The sequence below is a fragment of the Pinus tabuliformis genome, chromosome 2_1 (assembly GCF_031772625.1).
Source record: "Pinus tabuliformis cultivar Carrire ecotype Pingquan chromosome 2_1, CPIR1, whole genome shotgun sequence".
NCBI lineage: Eukaryota > Viridiplantae > Streptophyta > Pinopsida > Pinales > Pinaceae > Pinus > Pinus tabuliformis.
The window spans coordinates 661,130,600-661,154,140 of NC_142299.1; the positions used below are offsets into that span (position 1 = coordinate 661,130,600).

The 23,541-nt window shown below is 36.9% G+C and overlaps 1 protein-coding gene across 1 annotated transcript in view; it reads right to left on the minus strand.

Annotated features, from left to right (window-relative positions):
* Positions 1 to 1,110: 1,110 nt before the first annotated feature.
* The window catches only part of URE (urease), a 393,081-nt gene continuing 370,650 nt past the window's right edge, over positions 1,111 to 23,541 (minus strand). Inside the window, exons 16-17 of the mRNA XM_089403154.1 lie at positions 1,595 to 1,666; positions 1,111 to 1,497 (exon numbers count right to left, since the gene is read on the minus strand). Of these exons, the coding sequence (XP_089259280.1) occupies positions 1,276 to 1,497; positions 1,595 to 1,666 (294 nt within the window). The 3' untranslated portion in view covers positions 1,111 to 1,275. The remainder of the gene's footprint in view (positions 1,498 to 1,594; positions 1,667 to 23,541) is intronic.

Genomic DNA, 23,541 nt, shown 5'->3' on the forward strand with positions numbered 1-23,541 from the left:
AAAGTTATCCCACTAGACATCACACAATCCGGGTGACAAAATTCCACAAGTGGATAAATCATTTTTCCATTCAAAATATACAGAGACTGACACTAACCTAAACTCAACTTGATTGGTAAAGACTTGAAAAAAAAAAAAAAATTCAAATCCTCAAAATGTGAGGATGTTGTAAAAAGTGCTACATAAAAACCAATGACCTTCTGGAGTCAACTTATACCTACCTATAAGGTGAAATAAAAACCATTTTATTAAAAAGTGCTACATAAAAACCAATGACCTTCTGGAGTCAACTTATACCCACCTATAATGTGAAATAAAAACCATCTTATTTATCATTGAATTTAAGAGATAAACCCTTAATTCATAAAAAATTAAGTGCTCTTTATTTGTCATCATTGAAAAAGCTCTCACTAACAAGCTATAAAGAAATGCAAACATAAATGGTCAAAGCCAACTTATACCCACCTATAAGGTGAAATAAAAACCATTTGATTTATCATTGAATTTAAGAGATAAACCCTTATTCATAAAAATTTAAGTGCTCTTTATTTGTCATCATTGAAAAAGCTCTCACTAACAAGCTATAAAGAAATGCAAACATAAATGGTCAAAGAAAACGCCATATATTTGCTTGAACAACCATTCTCATGCTATGTAAACTGATATTATATTTTGACTGGCCGTGTTAAACATAACATATAAACGCTTCTTTGAGGTCAAAATAACTTGTAAATAAACCAAAGAATAAGAATAAGTAGACAAGGATGGATGCATATTTAAACATAAGTCCCTCCAAAATCCAGTAACTATAGGATATATGGGCTTCATGTAAACAGTAAAATTATATAATTAACAATTATTCTTAAGCTGTGTCGTTAACTTAGCCTCTTAGCGATTAATTACACGTTACAAGATAACAGTGAATAGGTCTTGTGTTTTTCTTGCACCATGAATAACCAAATCAATGCTAGGACAAAAATAGATACAACGGACAAAATTTAATACATAAATATTTATTGGCAATAAATTTTTATAAGTAGATTATATATCGAAAACTTGACCTTCTAAACTGAATGGGAAAAAGGGTAAATATCACCATGAATCCAAATCTTCAAATAAGAATCCAACTTAAAGCAATAAAAAACATTCATATGAAAGAGACAATACAACATTTATAAAATACACTTCAAAGTGACTTGTATTTCCTGTTATCCAACTATGAAGAAGATATTGAATTTTTGCTACATTATTTGTGTGACTAAATACCTTGAAAACTTAGAAAAGAAAATAATTCTTTGACAAAGGAAGTGTAGTAGCAGCTGCACAGTTTAGGGTCTCTCCATCTGCGGTAACTACGAAATGCTCAGGATCAACTTCAATCTTAGGAGTTGCACTATTCAATTTCATGTCCAATTTGGTCAAGCTACGGACATTTTGAACTGCTTCAACTCTCTTTTGAAGTCCATATTCTTTTTCAACTCCAGCTTCTTTGGCAGCCTGCTAATATTGAAGACAGGCAACAAATGTTTAATCCCATTTCAAGCAGCCAAAAAACGCATTAACTTTGAGTGTCCAAAGGATATGCATAGTTTACCTTGCTTACGAAGGCAATTGAACAAGAACTTCCAGCCTTTCCAAAGGCACCAAACATAGGCCTCATCAACACCTGGAAGCAAAGCATAACAAGGTATTAATTCATGTATTATCTTCATAAAATCTCTAAAATATCTCCGAGACTCCGAATGTTACATATGAGATTGACTGAAAGGTTGCGGAGAACAAGACGATATTGGTCCTTGCATTTATTTTTTGTAGGTAGTGAAAATATATTTAACTTAAAATAGAAAAAAAACCAGATTCATATCTTCAGGCCTGCAATACAGGCGATGGACGTCTCAAAAGCACAACGTGATTTATACGAGATACAGAAATGGCAATGAACATAATATCTGATGTCAAAACGATTGATGTGTCCAGGGCCTTAAAATCATATTACTGGTTTGTTTGGTTGTCATTTGAACGGCTAACCTATAGCAAATAGTGCTTTATACCTATAGCAACTAGTGTTTTATAGTGCACTCATTTACCGTCAATCCAAAGCTTCATGGACTAAAATCATATTACTATTACAATTCAATCTCATGTACATTATTTTAAAGCTTCATGGACTAAAATCATATTACTATTACAATTCAATCTCATGTCCATTATTTTAAAGCTTCATGGACTAAAATCATATTACTATTACAATTCAATCTCATGTACATTATTTCAAAATGGCACTGAATTGCATTACAAATTTGCTGTTGAAACTGCAGTTTTGGAATACTCTGTATCGGATAAGCAAGAGGCCATCTATCTTCTGTTTAAAAAAAAGGGTGAGACGAAGATAACTAAGGATGGAAATAATCTTCTTTGCAAGGTTTTGAGAAGAAAGATCTATATAATGAAATTAAAACTGGCACTTGCAGTGGCAGTGCTATATTGCGGCAGAATGTGCAATCCTTCTAAGAAGTCCATGAATGCGAGGCTTTAAATTGGTGATTTCTATTCACTCTATCCCACTTACAGATTCTTGAGTATAGCTATGATGCTCAAAAATTCCAGCATTTAGCAGTTAGCACCCAAGAATGAATATAAAGCGAAGTCAAGATCTGCAGTAAAAGCTCAACTTGCTTCGATACCGACTCAAGCTCGGTGCACATTCCCTCTGACCATACAACTTATGTCATCATAAGGAAGCAGCCATCCACCATGGAAACTTTAAATGTCGTTTAACTTTCATACATAACATATATTTTTTATAGTCCAGCGGGTTATTTCTAGAGGTTGGGTGCTTTAAAGTGAGGTTTAGTGCTTTGAACTTCATACAGTAGATCTTATGGTTGATATACTAGGCTGGCTTCCTTGATGTTTATAATGGATCAGTGGCTGTAATCGATGCCCGACAGCTTTACACTGGCTACCATATAGTATATATAAAATAGATGAAGTGTGATTTCCCAAATCAATGCTGACAGCATTACACTGGCTACTACCATATGCAAAATAAAGGAAGTGTGATTTTTCAATGTGATTTTCCTTGAAAATGTTTATCCTATACTTAAATGTGTATTTGGAAAAATGAATATATCTTACATATTACGTATTATCCAAATGAGTGTGTTTAATACAATCATGACTTATTTTATGAAATGTGTTGTCTGAAAAACAATAAATATAAACATTCATAACCTTTTTTTAATGGGAAGACAACTTGTTGAGGGTGTACACTGTATATGTTTTTGCTTCTTTTTGGGTACAGTTTTCCTATGAACTAAATATTACTATACAATTAGAAAATGAATCGAGAGAAGTATAGTACAATCGGTTGAACACACTTGCATGGTAATAGTATCAGTACATGAACCGATTTTGAATATGCTGGAGTTTGTGCTTGAATCCTTATATCCCGGTGCTAGTAGTCATCTTGTAAGCGTATACTTTCCAGATAACTCTGCTTTGTCTTTATCATTCTTTTCAGTGTGTTTTTATTGGATTCATCTAACGAGGTGGAGGAATTGCCCGGACGGTCAAAAGTGGCCGGAATCTGAGCAAAAATATTTCAAAAAATCTTGTAGAGGCAGTCTTCGAATCGTGTTTTTGATTGTGGAAATAGATTCAGCACCATCAAAAAAACTTCTAGGACACCTAAAATTTTGAAGTTTAACAACTATAACTTGGATTTACAAAAATCCTTACCGGATTTTCTCTAAATATAACTGGATTTTTTATAACTTTCCGAACAACTCCTCTGCCTCATTAGACTACGCGGTTTTTATTCCCCTGAGCGGTACAAGTGTGTTGTCAATGCTTGTTGCTTTGTGATCCTACTGATGCTTGTTGATTGGGTTGCTACAAGGGCTTGGCTTATCTGCTAATTGAATGGATTCCAAGTAAAAGGGGCAGACTATGATATTATTTCTTTTGAAAGCTAAATTTGGCATCTATAGGAAGTTGTTTACTGCTGACACTGGTTCACTGCGTAACCGCAGAGAAGCCTAACAGAACTGGCCCGATATACTTACCCAACAGTAACCGCAGAGAAGCCTAACAGAACTGGCCCGATATACTTACCCAACCCAAATGAGAATCCACTGTCTTGTATCCTTCTGTTCCTTTTCCCAACTCTTCGTCACTATATGCAGTGATTTTGTCTTTTTGAAAAAAAAAACAAAATTCTGAAATCTCAGCTGAATTTAATGGTATATAGGGTCGTTCAAGAAATTTTATTTATTTATTTATTTTTTAATTTTGAAACTTAATTGTTTTCCATTTAATTTGGAAAACAAATATTACTATGTTTTGTAATCAAATTTAGGCTTTGTTAGTAGTCGTTAGTACAACTTAGTTGTCCAGTCAAATATAGCTGTTTTTTAGTGAAATTTAACCATTTGAGGTCCTGCTCTCTCTATTTAACATGCAACTATGATTTGATTCTTCAACTCGTCCTGACGATGAACCACACTTGTGGGTTTGAAATGCGTCAACAAATAAAATATAATATAATTTTTGTTGAAGACTACACTCATAAACCTGATATGGATCACAAAAGCCTCAATTCAACAAATATTACCATGTTTTGTAACTCATATAGTAATCTAATGAAATACAGAAATGATCTCAAACTCTAATAATAATAGTGCAAAACGGAATTAATGCATTATTGATTTTCATTTACAAAAAGGAGTTCTTCGATTAGAATTTGGGTGCATCATTTGTATTGGTTAAGTCTTTTTATTTACCACAACAGCAATATTTTTTTAAAATTTCTTTTTATTTACAAAAACAACAATATTTTTTTTTTTTAAATTTTCAAAATCTTTTAGTCGTTCTGCACATTTCATGAATGCTGTTTGGAGTAAATGGCACTAATATATTATTCACAATTTATGCTTGTTGCTTATGGTAAATGTCGTTGGTGTATTGGTGTATAGATTTCACCTCATAACCTTTATTAATTGTTACAGCTTTCACACATGGTAAGTCAAATCATTTTAGCCAACTCTCAAAGTATATCAGATATGATATATTTAATGCATATGCCGATTTTGTAATTTTTTTAATTGGTCTATTTTAGAATAGGGTTTTGGAATTTTCATTTTTTAAAAAATAAAAAATTGTAAATTGTCTAGATTTAATAATTTGAAAATATTCTGTGTATATATAATTGATTTTATGAAATTAAAGATTTCCAAACACTTTTTCATTTTCTACCATTATTATTGTGCTGTAGTCACAAATTCTTCTTAGTGTTACAAATGACATATAAATATTTTGATTCCCTGTTAACATTTATCAACCATTTAATTTATATGGCTGGCATATAAATATTTTGATTGCGTATTAACATTTATGACCCATTTAATTAATTTATATCCCTGTGCCAGTAAATATGTGATTATAAAAAAGAATTGCAAAAAGGCCGAACAATCTTAATAAAGAGGATAGCTGGAAGATCAGTAGTCGCTGGGTCCCAGCACTCTCCTCCTAGTCGTTTTCTCCCTTTAGTATTTTTTTTTTCTAGGCCTTAAATTCTCTAATATTTATTTATTTTAATTCTTTGACTTTTAAACTAATATTAATATTTTTATTTGATTTGATTTTTTATTTTTATTTTTAGTTATTTATTTTTTATTTTTTTACTTGAATTTTCTAATATTTATTTTTGACTATTAAATTTTATTTTTCACTATTAAACTTCTATTTACCTTTTTTATTTATTTATTTATTTTATAGATATATATATTTTATTTTATATTTATTTATTTATTTTTCATAATAATGTAAATTGAACTTTAATTTTTATTTTTCACATTTGATTCAATACTTAATAAAATTAACATTATAACATTTTAATTAGAATAACAATAAAAAAACCCCTTCACGCATCTATATGATATAATAAATTAAAAATTAAAAAAGGAATTAAATAATTTATTTAATTAGAATAACAATAAAAAAACCCCTTCACGCATCTATATGATGTAATAAATTAAAAATTAAAAAAAGAATTAAATAATTTATTTAATATCCTAATTGAAAATATTTTAATTAATATAACATTCTAATTTATAATATATTATAATTATGATATTATTTTATTATTAGAAGTAATTACTTTTAACTTTTTAACATTATAGCTGTTATAGCCGTTGATGGTAAATTTAGCTGTTTGAATATCTGCACTCCCTATTTATTTTGCAGTTATCATCTGACTCCTCAACTTGTCGTGACGATGAACCACACTGGTTGGTTCGAAACACATCGACAGCCATGATCTGACTCCTCAACTTGTGGTGACGATGAACCACACTGGTTGGTTCGAACCGCGTCAACAAAATAATATCTCGGCCAAAAATTCTTCTATGTGTTTTTTTAAGCAAACGTGTATTTAACTATCGCAGTTGTCTATAACGTGACTTTTTGAAAGTTTTTCTGGCGGGTTTTTCCGGTCGAAATCCGGCAGGAATTTATTGGAATCGCAAGTTTGATGGCTAGTTTCTGCACAATGAAAGCGTCACAAGGGTTTTCGAGGGTGCTGAATCCAAATATGCAGTTAAAAAACCATTTTAGCTGCAACAAATCAAGATTTAACCTCAATTTCTTCCGCCGGATTCCGTTGCCGGAATCTCCAAAAAATCGCATTATAGACAACTCCTTTAACTATCTGTTTGGTTTTTTAAACCACATAATGCATCCGTAACATACCCATACCCTCTATAGGGTAGGGCACCCACGGTTTGCCAAATTTTTTGGTAGACGGATTCAAACTTCAACAGCCCGACTGGCTCAAACACTGTTAGCAAGCTTGCTTGTGGCTTTTTGAGTTCAAGCTTTCTCTCACGAATTTCCTCACTACACTTTGTAAATTTGGCAGTTAAAGCTGAATCCACGAATGACGTTTCCAGCGCAGAGGGTCCGTGGAAAGGCATCTTCGTTTTTGCTTGCAAAGGGCAACTTCAGTGGCTTGAGCCACTTTTGACGATCACGGCTCCCCTATTCATTAGAGCAACTCTCCCCGCATCGGACTTGACTCAGTGCTTCATCCCGCAGGCTGAGCACTTGCACCTGCAAGGTTGAACACTTGTTATTGGCTCTCGCTGGCTCTGTCCTTGCCACTATAGGCTTGGCTATTGCAAGATGACCTCTATTTGTCGCGTTTTTCACAAGCTTTGCAATCTCCCAAGCCTCCTCTTTAGGAGGTCCTTGTTATGGCTTGGATTTCGACTCCGAGATGCCCCTTGCGGCTGTCATAGTCGTCCCGCAACATGGGTTTTCATGCCGTTGTGATCACATCCTCTTTGGACGTGACGTCCTTCACGCATCACCTCTCTTCTTCAGTGCCGTATACCTCCACCGTGGCACTGTGCTGATCATGTGGCTCAGCACTGGGCATGTGCAGACTAATTATTATTTATTTAATCATTATTATTATTATTATTTATATTATTTTGTATATATTATATTCATAATACTATACCCAACCATACACTGAACTCATCTTTGACTCTTCCTGCGTGGACCTTTTCTATTAAATCACATTGTCATTGCCTTCTTCACGCGCAACTACAAAGGTATTTTATGTTGTGTGTAACCTATTAAAGAAAAATGTTGCTTTCTAATTGTGCACTCCTATATGGGAGTTGGTGTAAATATTTTGCAAGAGGCTTTAGCAGTTGATCTTCAATGTGCAAATTGAAGAAAGCCCTTGTTGGGGTGAACCTAAAAGCCCCATGAAAAAGCCCTTGCTGGGGTGGAGGAACACCCAAGCAAAAAGAAGGCCAGGTACATGTGGAATGATAAATTAGGGCATTGCATTTATTATGGATGAAACGGGCTCTAATGAGACAGATTCCCAACTTGAAGAAAATTGCTTTTAAACAAAAACATAGATTGTTGAAAGTGTTGGTCCTAACCCAGTGAAACAAAGGTCATTTATTGGAGTGCTCATGTGGAGAAGAGAAGAGGTGCACGCAGGTTCAAAAGAGCCTTGCGAGGTGTGCTTTAGCTTGAGGCACTTCCATGTGCCCGTATGTGGACTTGTCGAACTCTAAAAGGTCATTTATTGGAGTGCTCATGTGGAGAAGAGAAGAGGTGAACGCAGGTTCAAAAGAGCCTTGCGAGGTGTGCTTTAGCTTGAGGCACTTCCATGTGCCCGTATGTGCACTTGTCGAACTCTAAAGAAGCACAATGGAGGAGTGCCCTAATTAGGGCTTGTTTAAGGTAGACTCATATAAAAAACAAAGAACTACTTCGAGTGTCCATGTGTATTATTTTCTTTATCCTCAACATTTTGGGCTTGATAGCTCAACCCATCATTAGGGGACAAGTTCTCAAAGAAAGAATGAGGCAATGACCAAATGTAAATAGTAGAAAACCAATGCATATTATTTAAAAATCACAAGTCGTCTTGAAATATTGGCAGTTGCATATTATTTTACAACGGTGTTGCCTTTGCTTTTGATATGGTTTATGATGAGGCACCAATTCCTACTTAATCTTCAATCATCATCTTTATTGTTGTTAGCAGGGTGCTTCTTTATTTCCATGGCCTCTCTAATCTTTCTTTTTGTGTAATGATCAATTTTTGCAATAAACCTAGCTTTATCAAGGCAAATATGGTGTTTGGCGTTGTTTGAGTGCTCTGCGAGATCTGATTATTTGTGTATGTCCATATGAGATGTTAGTGCCATGTTCTTTAAACCTAATCTGAAAAGTCCTCTCAATTTCACTGATGTAAATCTTGCCACAATCACAAGGGGCAAAGTAAACACCTTTTGATTTCTTTGCCAAATGGTGTAAAAAAAGATGCGAAGAATATTTAAAATGTTTTTTTCGCATTCTCTAGGAAATGAACTCAGGCCTTTGAGTCTACCATATCTAACATTACTTGCCAATGCATAGTACCTTACACCCTTTAACCAAACAGTGTTGCTCAAAGGAAAAATCACATCCTTGTTGTGTCAGCGAAGTGGACCCTTCATTGAAAAAGGCTTAATTATAAGTTTAGAACTGAAGCAAGTACTTGTGCAACATATATCCTTAATCACATTCATACTAGGGTTGTTAGGAATGTAACTATGACAGAAGCTTGGAGTGATAGGGTGCCCATTGTAGCTCATTTCATGGTTTTTGGATATGATGCTTGGGCCCACATTGCATATGAAAAGACAAAGATGTTGGAGCCCAAGAACCTCAAATACATCATTATGGATTATAGTGAGGAATCAAAGGCTCACCACTTTATGATTCTTCTATCAAAGACATGATCATTAGGAGGGATGTTGCATTCAAAGTGAAGCCCTTTACTTTAGGTTTTATTCTTCTTGTATCTTTTGATTATCACAATCTTGTTTTACTTGATGATTTGCATGGCTTCATCCATATGTTTATACCAATGGAAAAACTATTGAGAAGCATCTCATGATCTTCCCACCTTAACTCCATCTTCTTCAGAGAACACAATTCATCTCCCTAGAAACGTGGACAGTTGCATACTATTTTACAATGGTGTTGCCTTTGCTTTTAATATGGTTTATGATGAGGCACCAACTCCTACTTAATCTCCAACCATCATCTTTATTCATATCAGCAAGGTGCTTTTTGATTTCCACGGCCTCTCTAATCTATCTTTTTGTGCAATGATCAATTTTTGCAATAACCCTGGCTTTATCAAGGAAAATATGGTGTTCGGAGTTGTTTAAGCGGTCTGCGAGAGCTGATTTATTTGTATGTCCATGTGAGATGTTAGTGCTATGTCTTCAAACCTAATCTGAAAAGTCATGTCAGTGTCACTGATGTAAACCTTGCCACAATCACAAGGGGCAAAGTAAACACCTTCTGGTTTCTTTGCCAAATGGTGTAAAAAAATGTGAAGAATATTTAAAAGGACTTTTTCACGTTCTCTAGGAAATGAACTTAGGCCTCTGAGTCTCTTTGTACCATATCTCACATTACTTGCCAATGCATAGTACGTTACACCCCTTAACAAAACAGTGTTGCTGAAGGAAAAATCACACCCTTATTGTGTCAGCCAAGTGCACCCTTCATTGAAAATGGTTTGATTGTAGGTTTTGTACTGAAGCAAGTGCTTGTGCAGCATATATCCTTAGTCACATTCGTACTAGGCTTGTTAGGAATGTAACTATGAAAGAAGCTTGGAGTGATAGGGAGTTCACTGTAGCTCATTTCAAGGTTTTTGGATATGAAGCTTAGGCGCACATTTCATATGAAAAGACAAAGGTGTTGGAGCCCAAGAACCACAAATGCATCATCATGGATTGTAGTGAGGAATCAAAGGCTTACCATTTTATGATTCTTCAATCAAAGACACTATCATTAGAATGGATGTTCCATTCAAAGTGAAGACTTTTACTTCAGGTTTTCTTCTTCTTGTATCTTTTGATTATCACGATCTTGTTTTATTTAATGATTTGTATGGTCTCATCCATATTTTTATATGGTCTCATGATCTTCCCACCTTAATTTCATCTTATTCAGGGAATGCAATTCATCTCCCTAAATGGGTTACAAAAACCCTTGTCATTGTAGCTCTTAACGTAGGTGATCCTTTGGAGCCTCAACAATCTTGTGACAATAGGAAAATGACCAATTTTGCTCTTATGTCAAGAGTCCTAGCCACTAATGATTCTTAGTCTTATGCAAAAGCTCATAACAACCCAGAATGGGAAAACACTATGGTAGATGAGTACAATTCTCTAATGAAAAATTAGACTTGGGAGTTGGTACCTCTTCTCACAGGGTATAATATAGCTGGATGTAAATGGATCTGCAAAACCCAGTTCTTCTTGGATGGTAAAATTGAGAAGCATAAAACTCAGTTGCTAAGATGTTTTGCATGAAGGTATTGATTACACTAAGACTTTTGCCCCTATTACCAAGATGAATACTATTCAGATCATTCTATTGCTTGTTGCTAGTTTCCGTTGGGATATTCATCAGAGGGATGTCAAATCAGCTTTCTTGAATGACAATATTCTTGAGGAGATCCATATGCAATGGCAACAAGGTTTTTTAAGGATGACACTTCCAAACTTGTGTGTAAATTGAAGAGGTCATTATACGGGTTGAAGAAAGCCCCGAAGGCATGGTATGAAAAAATTGATAAATTCTTTCTTTCTAGTAGTTTCTCTTGTTATTTTCATATATCTCAAACATGTCCATGATGAATTATTTATAATTATATTCCATGTAGATGATTTGACTCTTACAAATAGTGGTTTGGACACAATATTAGACATGAAGAGGGACTTATGAGCAACTTTACCTTTTTGCTTATGGTATAATGTAGCTGGATGTAAATGGATCTACAAAACCCAATTCTTCTTGGATGGTCAAATTGAGAAGCATAAGACTTGCTTAGTTGATGAAATTTTTTACACGAAGGTATTGATTACACTAATACCTTTGGCCTATTGCCAAGATTGACATTGTTCACATCATTCTATTGCTTGTTGCTAGTTTCCATTGGGATATTCATCAAAGGGATGTCAAATTAGCTTTGTTGACTGGGGATCTTCACGAGGAGTTCCACAGGGAACAACGACAAGTTTTTTTTAAGGATGGCACTTCCAAACTTGTGTGTAAATTGAAGAGGTCCTTATATGGGTGCAAGCAAGCCCCCAAGGCATGGGATGAAAAAAATGATAAATTATTTCTTTCTAGTATCTTCTCTTGTTATTTTGATCCTAACCTATATCTTGAACATGTCCATGATGAATTATTTACAATTATATTCTATGTAGATGATGTGACTCTTACAAATAGTGGTTTGGACACGATTCTAGACATTTGGACATGATAATAGACATGAAGAAGGGTTTATGAGCAACTTTGAAATGAGTGGTTTTGTTTTTTCACATTACTTTCTGGGATTTGAGTCTTGTAATCGATGTTAATAGTGTCATTTCACAATCAAAGTATGTTCTTTGATCTTATTCAAATGCTTTACATGGAGAATTGGAATTATGGTACCCCATTTCAAGTTGGAGTTGGCCAGTTGTCAAATGTACCTCACCATTAATCAATGGAATGTTGTATTGTCAAATTGTTGGGAGTCTCTTGTATTTAACTCATAGCAAACCCCCCATTAACTTTGTAGTTCTTTTTCTCAATATATGCAAGACCTTAAAGAAAGCCACTAGCTTGCAATACAATGGATTTTGAGATATGCTCATTGTACTTGTCAATTTGGTATTTAGTGCTCTCATTGGGGAGAGGGGATGTTGGTTGGACACTTGATTTAAATTGGACTGAAGATTAGTAAGTTTGAAAGTCCACTACTGGTTATGTTTATTTTCTTGGCTTTAGTCATTTTGCATGGTCAAGAAAGAAACAATCAACAATTTCCCTTTCTTCCATTGACGCTGAACACTAAGGTCTTGTCACTATTGGGAAGGAAATTATATGGATTTAGGCATTTTTGGAGGATCTTGGACTTTGTCAAGAGCAACCAGCATCACTTTGTTGTGAAAATCAAGGTGCCATTCAAATTGCTTGTAACCCAATGTATCACTCAAGGACACTTGAGTTGGCTTGGAGACCATTAGGTTGTGAGAATGTTCATATAGGGGGGTGTACCTAGTGGTGTACATGGCTTAGGAGAAGTGATGGAGACCATGTGGGCTCATGGTAGAGGAGGTGTGGTAGCTATATCATCGTACAGCTTGACTCGTGTACCCTTGGAGTGAAATAATTCACTTATGTGAGCCTATATGTGGTTATTGAAGGTTGCTTGTAAGGGCATGGGTCCACATTGTATTGTTGGCCTCCCTCACCTCCCATATATATAATATATATATAGAGGAAGGAGAGAGTTCTTCATCAATATTCATCATAGCTCATTATGCCACTCATGTTAGAGATTTGATCAAGTGGAGTGCACTAGTCATCTTCTCTCGCTCTCAGATCTTCATTTGTACTTAGTCTCTTTGTTTTTTAGAGTTCCTAAGGTTTCTTAAACTTTTTGGAGCATTTTGAAGTCTAGTGGCAGGCCTTCATTCCTTGGAGAATTGGGATTAGGGATTTGAAATGAAATCGTAGGGTGTATTTGGTGAAGGAAAAGAGGAGGAGGTGTGTTGCCTTGGAAGACTTGTTTGAGTGTGATTCATGCATGTTGAAGCTCCTTGGTTGAGTTAAGGTTTCCATTGTTTTCCCTAACTAGGGTCTTGAAGAGCTAATGGATTGTACTAGTCTTGTGATAAGGCTATGATATGCACAACAACTTCATCTTTTGCATATTAATGAAGTTTTCAGCTGTCCAATATTTGTGTAAATTGCAGATTTGATTTTCAGCCATTTATGTTTTCCATGATTTATAATTTACAGCTATATATGTCTCACTGATTTGACATAAGTAAAGGACAATTATATCAAGTGATTTAACATTGCGATTGAAGAAGACAAGGGCTGTTTTACTTATTTAATTACCACTGTAAATAAGTGTTTTCAGAGCTGGTTTATGCATGATAATATTACCCTAGAGGGCTGAAACTTTTAGAACAATCTAGTATCCTTTCTTCTTGGATTGTCTGGAGGTTTGGGTTGCTAAAGATTGAAATATTGTCAATTCACACGGTTTAGATTGAAGAAACCTTTAGTTAGGAGGTCGAATTTCTGAATTCTGAATTCCATGAAATTTAAACATAATGAAGACCATAAGCACACATACCAGCGATGCACCACCTCTTTAAGGTTTTTTTTTGATATAGTTAAACGGATTAAGTTGTAGAGCACTTTGATTGTGGAAGTGACAAGTGACAATGTGGACCATGTCAAACATTCCGACCAATCAAAATAGGCCAGTGCCTATCTGGCAGGTTTCTAGCACATTCCATGAATATTTTATTCATAGGTTGGTTAGGATTGAAGCATAAAAAAGTAGGGCTTCATTTGTAAATTGTCATTTCAGCATGAGAGAAAACCTTAGAACAATTGTGGTGACTCCTGAGGAGCTATTTCGAGCAGATTTGGAGATTGATCTATAATTGTGAAGGGTTGTTACATTCAAGTGAGGCTATTATTCTATACTTACTGCTTCGTTGCTGTTCATGATAGTCTTGACTAGCAAATGAAGTGCTGAAGGAGAGACCTGTTTGTCCTCTTCACAACTGCACTGATATCAGATCTGGATATGTAATGTTTATGTCCATTATTCTATAAAAGACTATCCTATTACTTCATGTTTTCATGTGTGCCATCATACATTTGATGCAAGTACTTAATAACTGTTCAAACTTCAGATATATACGTTGGTGCAGTTGTACTTCACTGTATATTGTTATTGCAGGCCAGTTATGACAGGTATAACAACACAGATCTGTGGGTTGGCTGAAGTTATTTTGTCTTGTCTCCATGTTCTAATTATTTCATATAGCTCTCGACTCCATACCCATTGATCAAGGCATTTGTCTTAAAAAAGTTACCACCAAAATATATTGCAAAAAAACCTTTAAATTTTTCTGTTTTGCCAATCTGAAATTTGTTCCAGGGCTTAAATGGCAGATTGGCAATTCTAACAGAGAATCCCCCCTGGTGCTAGAAAAGAACCAGCCTAAAGAGAGGGAAGCAACCACTGGGTGACAATGGGTAATGCTTCTGTGCCTTGTGAGAATTCTATCAATAATTGAAACCTTGTCAATAAACATAAACTCAAGAATACTCCAAACACAAAGTCTTTTTTTTTTCACATTTGGCCATCTTCCACTTCCATTGAACAACAAGAGTAAGCTCAATACAAAAGGGAATGCCCAAATAATGAATGATCTCCCCAGGTTTTATAATCTTCCATTTATGATTAATCCAACTAGGTGGCTCATCTTGGCCAATAAGAATCACCTCCAACAGCTTCTGCAAATTTGTTGAAGTAAAAAAATGGCACCTTCCATAGATTTTTGAATCGATTCAAGGGCTAAAGTTGAGTCCTCCACAAAATGGACATGGAAAAGTTGGTTGCCACCAGATAAAGAGATTCTTCTGATTTTCCCTTGCACTCTAGTTACCTCCAACAAATAAACTAAAGCATATGCTGCAATCACATAGAGATAAGAAGAAATATTGAAACCTTGCTAAATAAATTGTTGTGGAAGCACAAGATTGAAAAGTACCATTCACACTAACTGTTGTCGAAGATTGCACAGAGAGAGCCCCACTAATCTATGATAGAGGAAACCAAACCTCGACTAATCCATCATGTTAAGGATGAAGTATCATTCAATCCTATTATAGGCCTTATCAAAATCAATTTTCAAAACAAGAGCTTTTTGACCATTCTTTTGAGCCCAATCAAGACTTTCCTAGGAAGTTCTGAGATCATCCAGAACAAATCTTTTCTTAATAAAACCAGTTTGCTCCTTTTGGAGTATTTGGGAAAACAACAACCTAATCCTCTCAAGCAGTTTTTTTGCTATGATTTTGTACGAAACATCGAAGAGAGTGATTGGACAGCCACTGCCTACCGAATTCCGTTTAACACCTTTTGGGATAAGCTTGATAAGACTTGCATTGAGAGGTTCTGCATGATGCCATTGCTGAGTGTGATCCCTTATTTCCTGACACATCTTCAAATATGTCGGGCTAACCACATGCCGCATCCTCTTGTAGAATTCCACCAAGAGAACATTAGGGCTTGGAGATTTATTCTTGAGGTATTTCATAGCTGCCTTGAATTTGTCCTACTTGAGTTCCCTAGAAAGATTTACTGATGCAGGAGCATCTGACCACACTGAATCAAAAGTCAAAGTTAAAGCTGTGAAAGGGGAAACGTGGACAATCATTGGAAACCGGGGCAAATTCGGTTTAAACATAGCAAATTTGGTGGAAATGATAAGTCTCGAGAAGACTTAATTTAATGTAAATATCTGCCATGTATGCGAATAAAGAGATTCAGGCGATTTATGAGAGGAAATTGTGGATCTGAGATGATCCACACTTATGTAATTTCCTATATAAAGAGAGTCTGTATTGTGAGATAAAGGGAGCATAGACAGAGAATGAGAATACAATGCAGTCGAAGGAGAATTTGTGCCTAAGGCTGAAATGACTTAGATTGTAATCTAGTTCTATATATATATAATATTATAATGGAAATATTGTGTGAATTTCATGTGTCTGTGTTTACAGATATTGTGAGTTAAATTCCGTGTTACGAGTTTGTTGATCGACCATCGATCACTATAAGGATCGATGGCGATCCAATGTTTATATGGTATCATAGATTGAGTGTTGTATGGAGTATGTGAGTGCTTTAATGAGTATGGCAGAGATAGACTATGTTTTAAAGCGAATTCCATAAATACACAGAGGATCAATGGTGTAGGCAAAAAAGAACGGGAACCATCAGATCATTTAGAGAGGAATCCGGAGGAGCCGTTGCAGCTATCTAATGGGCGAAGATCTACGGTCATCGCATGGCATAGAAACATGGGTGTTAATCAGTGGAAGAGAAGTTTTCGTAGGCAGAAGCGGATTCTCGCGCAGCCTCAAAACCATAAGTGGTTTCTAGAAAACGTACCCGATGAGGTTTATGAACCATATCTTAATTAGTTGAAATCCGCAGGTGATCAGGACTGTCCGTTGAATTCTCGAAACATGCACGAGCGATAATTTGGAAATCGGACACGATGAGCATTTATTCAACGAGCTTAAACCCTCGTTGAGATCCGACAATCTGGACTGTTCGTTGTAGGACTGATCGGACGGTAATCGTGCGCGAACATGTGCGGAGGTTAATGGCATTTTCAGACCCGATGTGTTTATCAACGCGGGTTAATTTTATTTGAGATCCGGTCTAAAGTGTTCAGAGTGGGACCGACATTCATTGACGGGTTTTCTTTGTATTTCCGCTGTTTGGTTGTATCCGGGTTTTAGGGGAAGTCTGCCTATTATAGAGCTTCCGACGTAAACATGGGCCCTTAACCCACAGGTCCACATACAAATTAAGCAAAAATGCAGCTTTACTGCGTAATTGCAGTTTTGTTTTCATCATTAGTGGTATCAGAGCAGGGTAAGGTTTCCCGCGAGAAGAAAGAAGATTTTATGTGCGAAAGGAGGTACAGTTATGTTGAAGATTGGTGAATTTGTGGTATTTAGAAGAAGGTGAGAAGATTGCAACAACCTAGAGCATGGAGTGCTCCAATGGTTCACAGAAGAGAGAACTGGAGAGATGTCGAAAGAGTAAGCCAGGAGAGAAGCTTGGTGAGGTATCGTGTAGCAGAGAAGACTGTTACTGTAGAGGTTTTGTTGCAGCTCACAGAAAGATCATGAAGGCAATTCCATTGAGGAGGTGGGTAGAATTGCTAAGGAATGAAGGAGAAGCATATGACCAGGAGGTCATAAATTTTTGTACCTCGAGAGTCCGATGCAGGAGCATCTGACCACGCTGAATCAAAAGTCAAAGTTAAAGCTGTGAAAGGGGAAACGTGGACAATCATTGGAAACCAGGGCAAATTCGGTTTAAACATCGCAAATTTGGTGGAATTGATAAGTCTTGAGAAGACTTAATTTAATGTAATTATCTGCCATGTATGCGAATAGAGAGATTTAGGCGATTTGTGAGAGGAAATCGTGGATCTGAGATGATCCACGCTTATGTAATTTCCTATATAAAGAGAGTCTGTATTGTGAGATAAAGGGAGCATAGACAGAGAGTGAGAATACAATGTAGTCGAAGGAGAATTTGTGCCTAAGGCTGAAATGCCTTAGATTGTAATCTAGTTCTGTATATATATAATGGAAATATTGTGTGAATTTCGTGTGTCTGTGTTTACAGATATTGTGAGTTAAATTCCGTGTTACGGGTTTGTTGATCGACCATCGATCACTATAAGGATCGATAGCGATCCAATGTTTATATGGTATCATAGATTGAGTGCTGTATGGAGTATGTGAATGCTTTAATGAGCATGGCAAAGATAGATTATGTTTTAAAGTGAATTCCATAAATACACAGAGGATCAATGGCGTAGGTAGAAAAGAATGGGAACCATCAGACCATTTAGAGAGGAATCCGGAGGAGTCGTCGCAGTCGTTTGATGAGCGAAGATCTATGGTCATCGCGTGGCATAGAAACATGGGCGTTAATCAGTGGAAGAGTGGTTTTCGTAGGTGGAAGCAGATTCTCGCGTGGCCTCAAAACCATAAGTGGTTTCCAGAAAACGTACCCAATGAGGTTTATGAACCATATCTTAATTAGTTGAAGTCCGTAGGTGATTAGGACCGTCCGTTGAATCCGAGATCGGACGAATATCGCGTCGAAACATGCACGAGTGATAATTTGGAAATTGGACGCGATGAGCATTTATTCAACGGGCTTAAACCCTCGTTGAGATCCAGCAATCTAGACCGTTCGTTGCAGGACTGATCGGACGGTAATCGCACGCAAACATGTGCGGAGGTTAATGGCATTTTCAGACCCGATGTGTTTATCAACGCGGGTTAATTTTCTATTTGAGATCTAGTCTAAAGCGTTAGGTTTAGGTTTATTTGTATTTCCGTTGTTTGGTTGTATCCGGGTTTTAGGGGAAGTCTGCCTATTCTAGAGCTTCCGACATAAACGTGGGCCCTTAACCCACAGGTCCACGTACAAATTAAGCGAAAACACAGCTTTACTGCGTAATTGCAGTTTTGCTGTCATCATTTACTCTCCACTAAGTCTTTAACTTCCAAGGAACAACCTATTTAACAATCTCCATAGAAGTGTCATGCCAAGGATTTGAGCCTACGGAAGTGAAGATTCTTTGGAGATGTTTGTGAAAAATATGTTGGATTTCCATCACACCCTTTATATGGTTGCCAAAGGGATCTTGCAAAACTAAATCCACTAGGATTTATGCATTCTATTTAGGTGCTTAAAGTAGAATTTAGAAGGCACATCCCCATCAACTATCCATTGCATGCACCCTTTAATCCTAGCCCCTTTTGCCTTACAATCTTGAAATCCTTGGAGTTGTGCTTTCAACTCATTGGCTAACTGTTGATATAGTTCCATTAAAATGGTCTAATTTGACCTGTTTTCCATGCTTGTTGAAGGTGATTCCAAACTTGGCTTTTTAATTGTCTTTCCTAAAAGCGTATCTTTCCCTAACCCATAAGAAAATTTAGTTGTGCATTGTATGACTGTTCCACCATTAATATAAACATTAAATTTGCATTCAACTCAAAACATAAAAGACTACTCTACTCTTTTGTATTTTCCATTTCCAGCTGAGATAAGAAAATAAGATGTAAGCACACACCAATAAATGAGACACTTATTTTTGGTCCAATAACCCTGGAAAAACCCACAAGGGGAAAACCAGTCTTCAAGGAGGATTCAATTGCTTTTTAAGGAAAATAATTACACAGCAAAATATTGACAGACTTATCTCCCTTTTGCAGATGAGATATTACTGCCCTTGTAGCATGAAAATTTTTGCCACACAGTTGACTCTCCCAGCCACTAATTCTGCCTCTGTTCTCATGCTGAAGGTGCCTTGAAAAACAGGTCAAACACAGCAGATTCTTCTCAGAAAAATGAATGCTTCCATTCAGACCCTACAGCCTCGGGGTTCATGCTGAAGGAGCCTCTAAAATTGTGCTACATTCCATGAATTTGCAGCAGAGACTGTCCTTGGAATTCATGCTAGAATTCCAGTCTATATCTGTGTGCCCAGCCTGCTGACAAATGGCCTCGAAATCTGTGCCTGGAGACCTCCTGTAGCAGCCTCGAAATCTGAGCCAGCAGTCTGATTTCTCTACCAGGAAAATCGGTCTGTCTAAAATTTGTGCCAGCAGATTTATCTCTCCCTCTTCCTTGGGATTCGAGCTCCTTGCTGAAAATTCTCCTCCTGCAATAGCTGTAGCAGCCTCCTTGTTCTCTCCTCTCCAAAACTCTCATGTGAAGAATGAATGAGAGAGTCACTTCCTTTTTCCATTTTGTCTCTTCAAAATGAAGATAACCCTAATGATATCTAATGGCTGAGATTAAATATCAGCTCATTAGATCAAGGGTGGAGATCATTCCCTCTCTTGACCCTTCTTACATATGTCCCCCTCAATTAATGACACCCCTGTTAGTTTTTGTAGCAAAAAATGATGTTCTAGTCTCAAGACTTTGTGTAGAAGCTAAAACACAAGTTCTCCAAAACCCAGAAATCATTTATGGAAATTCCACCTAGAGATGACTCAATTAAATTAATTGACCATAATTAAAAATTTCCTAAGGCTAACTTATGAAAAATGGTTAATTAATAGGACTTAATTGAGAAATGTGTGAATCATCTAGAAACTCACATAGATCGACTAGGAAATAATCTTAGCCATTGAATAAGATTTAATCTTGGCCATTGGAGCCCCAACTGGAGATTATAAGAAGAGGTCGATGGGTAGATGGAGAACACACACATTGTAGATACTTAGTGATCTAGACAGTTCAATACTCCAGTGCGGGTGATTAACAGGAGAGATTGAGTAGCAAGTGTCAGAGCGGTAGCGATAGTGATACAAAGGAAGATTTCCAATTTCGAAGAGGCAATAGTAAGTGACAAAAGTATTCCATGGTGAAGCTAGCGCAAAACAACTGCAAGGTTCACAAGGACTTTTCTAATGGGTCACAATTAGGGTCGCACAAGTTTTCCTAGTGCAGTCGGGAGGATCGCGTGGTTTTTCCTACCACAACTGTGTAGATTGCCAAAAGAAAAAACAATCTGCGTAGTGGTTTGTCGACCAGTTTTTAGAGGGAGGCAAATGTGGGGGTTTGTTTGTGGAGGGAGAGAATTTTCTCTCCAGATATTGTTGTCAGATTCTTGCTGCTTGGATAGTCAATTGGGCTTCCAAAGATTGTACTCAGAATTCATTGTTGTATAATAAAATAAACCCTCGGCTGCTACACCGATTTTCCCACATTGAGTTTTTCTGAGGACATTTGTCCAAAAATAATGGTGTCATTATTTTTGTGTGTGTGCTAGCATTTTTCAGTTCATATTTTTGCTTCCATAGTTAATTTTTATGTTGAAAAAATTACAGTGTGAATATTTCGTTATTTTGTTGTAAACAAAAGAAATTGTATAATTAATTCAATAGTTAGAAGAAATATTTCGAGTTGTTGCATTTTAAGAAATTTTCACATGGAATTAGAGCGATTTTGATTAAACGAGGAAGCTCAAAAGCGGAAGAAGAAATTTGTTGTTCAGAGGGAGAAGCATGACAAATTTTTGGGGGATGCACAGTGCCTAGCTAGGCAGTGCGAATTGTTGGGCAGTTCAAATTTTCAGTGCAGTTTGGCAGAAAAATTCGGATTTCCTATTTGAGTGATTCCAACTGGCAGAGAGGGTAGCAGCTCAATTATTTTCGCTGAGCAAATTCCTTGTTTTGGCGCATAAGTGTTTTGCAGCAGCAGAATCAACGTTGGGTGGGAAGAGGAAGTGCACACACAGAGATACATTACTCTCAAAGGGTTTCTAGCGTAGAAATCCAAATTTCTAGTTGTAGTCGGTAGTAGCTACAAATAGATTTTCTCACTCCAGAAGGGAGTGCGAATAGCAGATTCAACAATTGAGTAGGTGAAAGAGGGAGTTTTTGTTCCAATTTTAGAGATTGCCACAACTGGGCTTAGAGATCAGGATAGGTTGGAGGGTGTCTCCAACTATGTCATCTAGAAGGCTAGGATGTCCTTCCTACTAAATGAATTTAGCCTAATGACCTATGCAGACAATGTTGTGGCACTACCAAATGATGTAGATCAGCTAAAGGAATACATGAAAGAGATGGAAAAGGCGAAGCAGATGATCTTAGATGGATTCCGGGACCATACAGTCTCGCGAGTCGCAGATATCGACCAAGAATACAACCAAGGAGATGTGGGATGCTCTCGCTTAGCTATATCAAAATCCTTCCGAGCAGCAGAAGATGTTCCTGTAAGAGACGCTAAGAAACATCAGGGTGCAAAAGGGTGAAGGCATAGATCCCTTCCTCACCAGAATTCAGGAAATCCAGGATCAACTTGCAATCATTGGGGAGGCGCCTCAACCTACAAAGCTTGTGTGTTTGGCCCTAAACAATGTCTCAGATGAGTGGCAAGTCTTTGTCCAAAGCATCTTGGGACGAGACACATTACCTCGGTGGGATAGGATGTGGTTAGACTTGCAACAGGAGGAAATAAGGCAAGCTCTAGTAAAGAGCTCCATCAGCGGAAGTAGTAGTAAGGGTTCGAAGGGTGAGAAGAGGAGAATGTGGCCCTTGCATCAAAGGGTCCCAATCAGGCACAGGGGGAGAAGAAGAAGAAGAAGGACCTATCTAAGGTCAAGTGCTTAAGGTGTGGCGAGTTTGGCCACTATAGTACTCAGTGTTCTCTCAAGAAAAAGGACAAGCAAGAGAAGCAAGACTAGGTGGCAACATCCGTTGAGATAGACAAGTTATTCTCTAGGCTAGAGGAAGATTTCGCCATGATTGTAGCTATACCTCCAAGAGTGAGGTGGGGTGATATGGAGCTGTAGTCCCAGAGTTGCGCAAAGGTTTAGGTAGGGTCCATTGAGGTGTCTTCCTCATGGATCATTACCTTGCTACATGGGCCCACAAGATTTAGTAGCAGGATGAATCAATGTCAGTGATGTAATCAGATTCCAGAGTGATAGTTGCAGTCAGGTGCCGAGGAGCGCAGAGCAGGAGGCTCAGTAGCAGAGTCAACAACAACGCAGATTCCTCAATGGACAGTGCAAAAGCTAATAGTAGTCAAATGCTCAAGAGACAAATGCAACACAGAGACACAATTGATTCAATATTTCAGATGCTTCTCAGTTGCAATAGCAACAACAACAATTGAGAGGGAGTTGTAGTGTTGGCAACAATATAGCAGTGTCAGCAGCAACATAGATGCAACATTAGAGTTCAATAGTGGTTGGTGGGCAATGGTAGGCAGTCACAACTTATGGAGGATGATGCAAAGACAGGGTGTTGGAGCAATTCAGCACTAGAACACTTTCCTCACTAAGAGGGAATGTTAGTTTTTGTAACATCAGATGGTGTTCTAGTCTCATGACTTTGTGGAGAGGCTAAAACATAGGAGTTCTCCAAAACCCAAAATATTTTCTAGAAATTCCATCTAGAGATGGCTCAATTAAATTAATTGACCATAATTAAAAATTTCCTAAGTTTAACTTCGGAAAAGTGGTTAATTAATAGGAATTAATTGAGAAAGGTGTGAATAATCTAGAAACTCACACAGATTGACTAAGAAATAATCTTAGCCATTGATTAAGATTTAATCTTGGCTGTTGGAGTCCCAGCTGGAGATTATAAGAAGAGGTTGATGGAAAACACACATTGCAGATACTCAGTGATCTACACAGTTCAATACTCCAGTGCAAGTGATTAGCAAGAGAGATTGAGTAGCAAGTGTCAGAGGGGCAGAGGCTGATTTGGAGGAAGATTTCCAGTTCCGGAGAGGCAACAACAAGTGACAGAAATATTCCACGGTGAAGCTACCCTAGAACAACCGCAAGGATT